We start from the raw sequence: 10,585 nt of genomic DNA, 5'->3' as shown, positions 1-10,585 counted from the left end.
AAGAAAGCAGTGCTGGAAGCAGAGCGCGTCCTTTGGACCTGAGGCTCCTGCACAGAGAAGCTCCCAGACCAAGGGAAGATTGATGACACAGACCTTCCTCCAGAGCCAACAGAGAAAGCGTTCCCCTGGAGCTGATGCTCTGAATTTGGACTTGTAGCCTACTGGACTGTGAGAGAGTAAACTTCTCTTTGTTAAAGCCATCCACTCGTGGTATTTCTGTTACAGCAGCACTAGATGACAAAGACACATGCTCAGCTGCTAACCAAAAGGTTGGAGGTTGAAGTCTACCCAGAGGCACCTTAAAGAAAAGGCCAGGCAATCTACTTTTGAAAAATCAGCCATTGAAGACCCTGTGGAGCACAGTTCTACTCTGACACACATGGGGTCTCCCAGAATCAACCCGATGACAACTGGTGTGGCGTGTTTTTATTTTACAATAATTACACTGCCCAGGACTGCAAAGACAGACCAATATCATAGCCAGAAGTAATGGGAACATAGTCATAGGGTAGGATTTACCCTGTCCCCAACTCCTACAATTTGTAGCAAGTGAGTTATAAACTTTAACGAGTCTTATTTTATATCAACACACTAGAACTTGTATATAAACATGAAAACTGTCCCTCAGGAACTATTCTAGAGCTTCACATTTATCTTTCTGAGTTCCACTGCTCAGTATACCTGGAACTTCCTGGAGACCCACACATCTTAAGTACCCAACACAATTACTCCATTCGGAATGGCTTTTTGCCGTTTCCAAAACAAATCTGCCCTCAACAACCAAAACCGTGCTATTAATGGAGTGCTGAAAAGAAATGTGCTAGCAGTTCTGAAGGTGGTTTCAAAACAGGAACTCCAGGCCGACCCTGGGCAACCACAGCACCAGCAAAGTGGAAACTGTCCCTCGGGGGGGCTGCTAAGAGGGGACAAAGGCCGTCTCAGCTTCAGGACGTCTGTTTAGAATCAGCTTTTTCACATTAGGAAACATTCCTCCCGTAGAATAAATCCGTGAGACACAGTCCTTCATCACTGTAACTCTTTAGCAGATATTACTAAAAAATAAATTCTGTGTTCTTCAGTTAGTATTAAAGTAATTGGTACCCAGGTGACAACAGTATTAATAGCTCGCTGCGGCAAACCCAAGCTTTTTTACGGGATATGCAGCTGTCATATATACGTCATATATCATATATACACACATATATACACACATATACAATCCATATCCTCCTTGTCCTTTCTCCAAATTTTTCCTCTCCTTCCATCCCCATCATCCCGAGAGATACAGGAACTGCAGGTGAAGATATTTTTGCTTTGATACCACACCAAACTAAACCACAGGACGAGAACCATGGCCACCGTGTGATCTCACCCCAGTACAGATAAGGGACCTTCACCGCCTTCAGGACAGGGCTCTGGTCTTCCAAAGCCCCACTTACACCTATGCTCCTTCTTCAAAGGTAAGTTATGTCTGTGACATTATTGTCATGGCAATCCCACAAGATTCACTCTCTGTCTCACCTCAGTGGACTGCTCTGCCTTCAATGCTCTAACACCCTACGCACAAGGGAAAAATCTGCAAATGGTTCCCAGTTTGCCACGAACCAGTTCACTTTTCTCTGCTAGTTTGGGCCCTATATTTGTAAATTGCAGCCTTGATCACAATCCCGGCCTCACTTTAGGTTGCGACTGTGTACATTATTTACATTGAGTATTCTTGGTTAGGAGCCCCGGTGGCACAGTGGTTAAGCACTCAGCTGCTAACAGAAAAGTCAGCGCTTCAAACCCACCAGCCGCTCGGCGGGAGAAAGATGTGGCAGTCTGCTTTGGTAAAGATTTACAGCCTTGGAAACCCTATGGGGCAATTCTACTCTGACCTACAGGGTCGCCATGAGTTGGGATTGACTCGAAGCAATGGATTTGGTTTATTCCTGTTACCAAGAGACACAGAAACCAAGAATCATACATCAAGTACAATGTCTTACCGCAAAGGAGACTGGCAACACATCATTTCTTTGCTTGACTAGTTTGACACGACCGCAGACCCGGGAAGGATCCTAAGAGGATGAGGTGTTAACGATACCCATTATTCTGCCAGGCCAGCAGGTTGTGAATGTTGACTGTCTTATGACATGCTAAGGCAAGTCGGAATTAAAAACAGGAATCTCTAAACAGAGGAAGTAGCCTCAAAGGTCTTTTCCATTTCAGGTGAGGTCCAGCGGGGAAGGAGGTAACACCATCTTCAAGTAGAGACACACTGAGCTCAAACAACAGTAGAGGGGGAATCACAATTATTTTGTGAAGATGAAGAAAAGATAGAAAAGCATAAAAGCTGTATTTGTTGTGCTGCTGTTGTTAGGTGCTGTCCAGCTGATTCCGACTCACAGCGACCCCATCTAACAGAGTAGAAGTGTCCCATATGGTTTTCTAGGCTGTAAATTTTTTTAAAAATTTTTATTGTACTTTAGATAAAGGTTTACAGAACAAACTAGCTTCTCATTAAACAATCAGTACACACATTGTTTTGTGACATGGGTTACCAACCGCACATGTCAACACTCTCCCTTCTTGAGCTTGGGTTCCCCATTACCAGTTTTCTTGTCCCCTCCTGCCTTCTCGTCCTCGCCCCCGGGTTGGTGTGTCCCTTTAGTCTTTGGAAACCCCAAAATCTATTGCCCAGAAATAATCTTTAAACCTTGAGCCAAAACTATCCTATGAAGCCATTGTTAAACTGAACAGTTTAACTCAATTCATAAAGAACGTCTGCCTTGAACATTGTGCTCTCTGAAGAATTATCTCTATCAGCTCACTCTCACAACAGTCAACCTACGGCACAGAGGAGAACCTTAAGGGGCAGAAAGTCTGAACTAATAGCGAGGTAACAACATGGGCAGACACAGTGAGAAAGGTGACATGACGAAGTACGTAACCAATGTCACTGAACGGTACACAGGGAATGGATGTGTATGCTGGGTTGTGAACAGTATCACAAAAAATAAACAAGGGAACAAAACACATCCTGTCTTGTGAGAATGGTTGTACAACCTAAAGAATGTAATCCATGTCACTGAATTGTACATGAAGAAACTGTTGAGAAGACGTATGTTTTGGTATGCATATTTTCACCACTATCAAAAAATTTTTACTAGAAGGCAGGAGGGGACAGGAAGCTGGTAATAGGGAACCCAAGGTCGAGAAGGGAGAGTGTTGACATGTTGTGGGGTTGTTAACCATTGTCGTAAAACAATATGCGTACTAACTATTTAATGAGAAGCTAGTTCGTTCTGTACACCTTCATCTAAAGTACAATAAAACCTGAACATAAAGCCAAAAACTATAAAGATCATAGAAGAAAAAATAGGATCAATACTAGAGGCCCTAAGACACTGGCGTTAACAGTATACAAACCATAAGTAACAACATACAAACTCCAGAAGATAAGCTAGATAACTGGGATCTTCTAAAAATTAAACACTTTTGCTCATCAAAAGACTTCACCAAAAAGTAAAAAGAGAACCTACAGACTGGGAAAAAAATTTTGGCTATTACAAATCTGACAAAGATGTAATCTCTAAAATCTATAGGAAAATCCAACACTCTACAACAAAAAGACAAATAATCCAATTAAAAAATGAACAAAGGAAATGAACAGACACTTCACCAAAGAAGACATTCAAGTGGGTAACAGACACACGAAGAAATGCTGGCGATCACTAGCCATCAGAGAAATGCAAATCAAAACCACTATGAGATACCGTCTCACCCTGGCATTACTGGCACAAATCAAAAAAACAGACAAATAACAAACTTGGAGAGGCTGCAGGGAGACTGGAACTCTTATGCACTGCTGGTGGGAATGCAAAATGGTACAGCGATACTGCGCTTCCTTAGAAAGCTGGCAATAGAAATACCATATGATCCAGCAATCCCACTCCTAGGAATATATCCTAGAGCAGTTAAGAGCCATCACACGAATAGATATGCACATCCATGTTCACTGCAGCACTGTTCACAATAGCAAAAAGATGGAAACCTAGATGCCCATCAACAGATGAATGGATAGACTATAGTACATACACACAATGGAGTATTATGCAACGATAAAGAACAACGATGAATCTGTGAAGCATCCCATAACATGGATGAATCTGGAGGATGCTATGCTGAGTGAAATAAGTTAATCACAAAGGGACAAATATTGGATGAGATCATAACTATAAAAATTCATGAAAAGGTTTATACATAGAAAGAAACAACCTTTGATGGTTATGAGGCAGGGGAGGGGAGGGGAGGGGATGGAAATACACTAGACAATAGATAAGTGGTGTTAACTTTGGTGAAGGGTAAGACAGTACACAATACTAGGGAAGCCAGCACAACTTGTCCCAGGCAAAGTCATGGAAGCTCCATAGACACATCCAAACTCCCTGAGGGACGGAATTGCTGGCCTGAGGGCTGTGGGGACCATAGTCTCGGGGAATACCTAGCTTAATTGACGTAACATAGTTTATAAAGAAAATGTTCTACATTCTACTTTGCGTCTGGGGTTTTAAAAGCTTGTAAGTGGCCATCTGAGATACTCCACTAGTCTCATCCTTTTGGGAGCAAGAGAGAATGAAGAAAACTAAAGATACAACAGAAAGATTAGTCCAAAGGACTAATGGACCACAACTACCACAGCCTCCACCAGACTGAGTCCAGTACAACTAGATGGTGCCCGGCTACTACCACTGACTGCTCTGACAGGGATCACAATAGAGGGTCCTGGACAGAGCTGGAGAAAAGTGTAGAACAAAATTCTAACTCACAAAAAAGACCAGACTTACTGGCCTGAGACTGGAGAGAAACCACGAAGAGTATGGCCCCAGACACCCTTTTCGCTCAGTAATGAAGTCACTCCTGAGGTTCACCCTTCAGGCAAAGATTAGACAGCCCCATAAAACAAAACAAGACTAGGGGTGGGGGGGCGGAAATACTAAATAGGCAATAGATAAGTGGTATCTTGGGGGAAGGGTGAGACAGTACACAATACAGGGGAAACTAGCACAACTTGTACAAGGAAAGGTCATGGAAGCCCCATAGACACATCCAAACTCCCTGAGGGACTGAATTGCTGGCCGGAGGGCTGTGGGGACCATGGTCTCCGGGAACATCTAGCTCAATTGGCATAACACAGTTTATAAAGACAATGTTCTACATTCTACCTTGGTGAGTAGTGTCTGGGGTCTTAAAAGCCCGTGAGCAGCCATCTAAGATACCCCACTGGTCTCATCCCTTCGGGAGCAAGGGAGAATGAACAGAACAGGATACAAGGAAAAGATCAGTCCGAAGGACTCATGGACCACAGCTACCAAGGCCTCCACCGGACTGAGTCCAGCACAGCTAGATGGTGCCCGGCTACCACCACTGACTGCTCTGACCAGGATCACAACAGAGGGTTCTGGACAGAGCTGGAGAAGGATGTAGAACATAATTCTAACTCACAAAAAAAAAAAACCAGATTTACTGGCCTAGAGGAGACTGGAAAAACCCCGAGAGTATGGCCACCAGACACCCTTTCAGCTCAGTGGTGAAGTTATCTCCGAGGTTCACCGTTCAGCCTGGAAGTGGACAGCCCCATAAAACCAAATCGGACTAATGAGGTACAGTAGTCCAGTGACAAGGGCCAGAAGGCAGAAGGGGACAAGGAAGCTGGTGATAGGGAACCCAAGGTTGAGTAAGGATATTGTTGATGTGTTGTGAGATTGTTAACCATTGTCATAGGGCAACGTGTAGTAACTGTTAAATGAGAAACTATTTTGTTCTGTAAGCCTTCATCTTAAGTGAGAATAGCAGCACAACTGGAAGAGCGTAGTCAATGTCACTGAACTGTGCATGTAGAAATTTTTGAAATAGTGTATCTTTGGCTATGCCATTTTCACCAAAAAAAAAAAGGTTGAGAAGTTAGAGGGTTGACATGTTGTGGGGTTGTTAACCAATGTCATAAAACAATATGTGTACTACTGTTTCATGAGAAACTATTTGTTCTGTAAGCCTTCACCTGAAGTACAATTAAAAAAAAAAAACAAGACTAAATGGGCACCCAGCCCAGGGGCAAGACTAGAAGGCAGGAGGGGACAGGAAGGGTGGCAATAGGGAACCCAAGGTGGAGAAGGAAGAGTGTTGACATGTCATGGGGTTGTTAACCAATGTCATAAAACAATATGTGTACTGTTTAACGAGAAGCTAGTTTGTTCTGTAAACCTTCATCTAAAGTACCATAAAAAAAAAAAGTACAGTTTAAAAAAAAATATTTTAGTCTTATTAGGTCATTCCTATCGTTAATAAACAAGAAACTGATCTAAAAAGATTATACTTTCATGAGGCATTAAAGCCACAGCTATCCCAATTCACCATGAAAATGAAAAACGTATCAGCCTCCCGGCTGCCTAAGAGGGTAGACTATGGGGCAGCCTCCCTCCCTCTGGCAGCTCAGAATCTCAAAGGGCCCAAGACCACCACTGCTCATAGGCTGGCACAAGACCCACCCACAGTTGATCACGCACTGGCCGGGTTAATTCTTTTCCTGGAGAAGAGCTGGATGCCAAAGCTCAAAGTCCAGGTTAAGCTGGGGAGCAATGAAGCAGTGCTGACAAGATTCCTTAAAGATCAGCACTTCTTCACAGGACACACATCCTTTTGCTATCTTATCTCAGTTAGAGGAGCCAAACGAAACCCACTGCTGTAGAGTCAATTCTGACTCATACCAACTCATAGCGACCCTACAGGACATAGTAGAACTGCTCCATAGGGTTTCCAAGGAGTGGGTGGTGGATTTAAACTGCCAACCTTTTGGTTAACAACCAAACTTAATCACTGTGCCACCAGGGACTTTATTAACCACAACTGCCTTCTGGACTTAGTCCCCCTGTGCGGCTGCCAAGGCTGAGGTTCACTCTTCTCCACCCCTCAATAAACTTTTAGACGGTTCTCAGTCTACGGTGGCCCCCGACGGCGCTAGGCACACACGTGGCTCTCTCCTGTGTTGCAACGTTCACCACGGCACGACCTGTGTCAGCCCAAGACTAGGAAGCACCTGAGACGGGATGGCTGAATACATTTTGGTACATCCATACAGACTATTAAGATGAGAACTCAGCTTCACTCCCGTGATATTCCTGCCAAAAACGCCTCACCAGAATCTCATCATGATGCAGCATCTGACAAACCCAAAGTGAGGGACATTGGACAAAACTGCTGGTCTCTAATCTTCAAGTGTCACCATTTTGAAAGTTCAAGGAGGCTGAGGAAGACTGAAGAGACAGATACTAAAGGCCACCTGTGATTCTGAACTGGGTCCTTCTGCTATGAGAACATCACTGGGGCAACCAGCAAAACTTGAATGGGGTCTGAGGACTAGATGCAGTCATGAAGAAGTGTTAAAATCCTGATTCTGACTGTTGTGTTGTGGTTATGTGGGGGAAACTCTCTGCTTGTAGGAATTACGCACTGAAGTATTTGGGATGGTGGGGGGCACCAGGCTGGCAACTTACTGTAAAATGGTTGCTCTGCACACACAACCTCTCTGTAAGTTTGTTGACTGTTTCCGAATAAGAACTTTTGAAAGATGAGGTAGCTCTTTATGTACTGATATAGTATTTTGTTTTTTATTTTTTAAAAGTTCAGCAATGTGTATTATAAACTCCTTTTTTGCTGTAAGTCAGAAGCACCTCGATGGCAACGGGTTTGGTTTTTTTTTAATGTAAAACTGAAGAAAAATATGTAAGCAATTGCTTAAATATGCATGAAGTCTCTGGAAGAATCCCTAAGAGACTGGTAAGGCTGGCTGCTTCAGGGAGGGAAGCCAGGTGCCTGGGGGTCAGAGGGAGCAGTCCTTACACACTTTTTGGAAATTTGAACCATGTGGATGTTTATTGTACAAATAAAATTTAAATTTAAAAAATTAAAAAGATCTGTGCTTCGGGTTTTTTTTTTAATTGTGATTTTGGAGAAAATTTACATAGCAAATTAGGTTCTCCTTTAACTATTTATATACATATTATTCAAGAAGCCCTGGTGGTGCAGTGGTTAAGAGCTCGACTGCTAACCAAAAGGTTGGTAGTTCGAATCCACCAGCCACTCCTTGGAAACCCTATGGGGCAGTTCTACTCTGACCTATAGGGTCACTGTGAGTCGGAATCGGCTTGACGTCAACAGGTTTGTTTTTTTTTTAAATATGTATTATTCAGTGACGTTGATTACTCTTTCCACAATGTGGCAGCATCCTCATTATTTCCATTCTGGTTGGTCTGTTTCCATTAATCAAGCTTCCTTGTCCCCCCTTGCCTTCTCATCTTTGGTCTTGGGTAAGCGCTGACCATTAGGTCTTATTTAGATAATTGTTTAGAGGAGCACAGTACTCATGGGTGACATTATTTATTTTATGAGTCACTCTGTCTTTTGGCTGACAGGTGACCACTGGAGGGGTATGAGTTCCAAGTTTGCAGGGTATCCCAAGGCAACAGTCTCGGCGGCTCCCCTAGACTCTACCGGTGCAGAACCGTGCTTTGGTTTTGAGGATCCCTTGAACTATGGAGCCTATGTAAGTATACACATATAGAAATACAGAGGAATAAACAACTATTTAAACTGGTTCTCTCAGAAGAACCGGGACTGGGTGAGGAGAAGTTTTCATTTTCTGACACATTTGTATAATGCCTGAATTTTTAGTGATGAACATAATTTTTATAATCAGAAAAAAGTATTAAAAATAAAATACTTATTATCTGCCCATAGTGCTGTGGAGAGGGATTTTGTTATACTTGGGTTCAAGTTACTCTCCCCGTGACCCTGTGGTCTTCAGTCTCCCCAGCCCCCGTTTTCTCAATCTCCTCAACAGGGGCTAAGAACAGCTGCCAGGGAGGACTTATTTCAAGGATTAAAAAGGATACATACTACAGCTGCAGGGGGCTGAATTTCTGCTGAGGGTGATGAACACTTCCAGAGGCGGACAGCAGCGATGGTGCAGCGCACCTGGGGGACTGTAGTTAATGTCCCTGAATTAGACACTTAAAAATGATTACAATGGAGAGCTTTCTGCTGTGATTATTCTACCCAATAAAAATTTTAAAAATTGATCAGGACTTGAAGGTCTGGATTTTTCAAAGACACAGATGGTCTAACCACCCCATCCCCTGTGAGGTGATGAGAAGGGAGCGAATCCTACGTGGACACGCGTGCCCGACAGGCAAGCCCCCCTGCCCTACAGGAAAGCGGGGCGGTGATATCTGGGATAGAGCCAGGCTAGAAATGAGCCACTGGGTAAAACAAAACCCAGGGCAAAAACTGCACGACCCGGAAGCAGTTATGCAGCGCACTGAACACCAACAACCAAAAGCTTTTCAGCGGAGTCTGTTAAGCACATACTTGCTAAGCTGACAGAAGCTGACCTAGGTTCAACGCGTATGAAAGGAAGGTATTTGTCCTGGAGTCTAAAGTCTGGGATCCGGTCACGTAAAGGGTTAACAGTACAGTATGACAAATGGAGGTGGGGGGGAGTGTTTCCAAAAATCTGGAACTGTATTTTGGGGAGTAACTAGTTTAACATGCAAACAAATTTATAATTAAAAAGGAAAAAAAAAAAGGAACTGTTCATATAAAGATAATGAATTACTGACTAAGGTTTTTAGAAGAAAAGGGGTAAATAAAGCAGCACGAACTTACCTGAGTCAGAATCGACTCAACGGGGCAACAGGTTGGGTTTGGCTCTTACCTGGGTATTGTCTGTATAATGAAAATATCCTGGCCACGCACAGATTCTTTTATTTCAACTCTTGTCTCTGAAAAATAAAAATGTTCTCAAGTTTTAAGAAGAGCACTCGATGATGCAATATAGCAATCTGGAGGGAGCAAAAATCTATTTAAACCAACCCCTCACGTGGTACACCAAGATAAATTCTTAATTAAGGGAAAACTCGCTGCCGGCGATTCCGACCCACAGCAATCCTGTACGACAGAATAGAACTGCCCCCTAGGGTTTCCCAGGCTGTAAATCTTTAAGAAGCAGACTGCCACATCTTTCTCCAGCGAAGCAGCCGGTGGGTTCAAACCGCCGACCTTTTGGTTAGCCACTGAGCACTTAACCACTGCACCACCACAGATTTCAGGATTACATTACACATATAAGAAACAGTAAAGCTAGGAGGGAAATAAGGCAAAAATAGGAGGTAAAGTGACCAACAGGTCTACCTAGAGTCTCAAGGTCCAATAAAGAAAGCCCAGCACTAAAATAAAAACACAAACAAGACACCTGGGGAAAAGTCTACAGCAAACAGAGAGGCAAAAAGTGACGCCCTTATTATTCTCTCAACAAATGCCGAGTGCCTGCTCTGTGCCAGGCCCGTGCTGGGCTCCCAAAGTGGAGGCCCTGGGCAGAGGGGATGAAGACTGGCTGAGGAGAGACAATATTATGCCGGAGACGCTGGCAAACTCTCCAGGTCCTACATACCAGAGACACAGCAGGGGTGAGGAAGGAGAATAACAGGGCTGGGACAGGAGGGCCTCGCTGCCTGCCTGACGGTGCAGGATGGAGGGGAGGGAGGGAAGA

The 10,585-nt window shown here is 43.7% G+C and overlaps 1 protein-coding gene across 1 annotated transcript in view; it reads right to left on the bottom strand.

The window, feature by feature from the left end:
• PRPSAP1 (phosphoribosyl pyrophosphate synthetase associated protein 1) overlaps positions 1-10,585 on the bottom strand; it is a 39,645-nt gene that overhangs the window by 22,545 nt on the left and 6,515 nt on the right. Inside the window, exon 3 of the mRNA XM_004374135.2 lies at positions 9,752-9,818. Coding sequence (XP_004374192.1) covers positions 9,752-9,818 — 67 coding nt within the window. The remainder of the gene's footprint in view (positions 1-9,751; positions 9,819-10,585) is intronic.

Source organism: Trichechus manatus, unplaced genomic scaffold (genome assembly GCF_000243295.1).
Source record: "Trichechus manatus latirostris isolate Lorelei unplaced genomic scaffold, TriManLat1.0 scaffold00028, whole genome shotgun sequence".
Lineage (NCBI taxonomy): Eukaryota > Metazoa > Chordata > Mammalia > Sirenia > Trichechidae > Trichechus > Trichechus manatus.
Note: the sequence above shows the minus strand (reverse complement) of the source record. Positions and strands in the feature narration are given on the sequence as shown.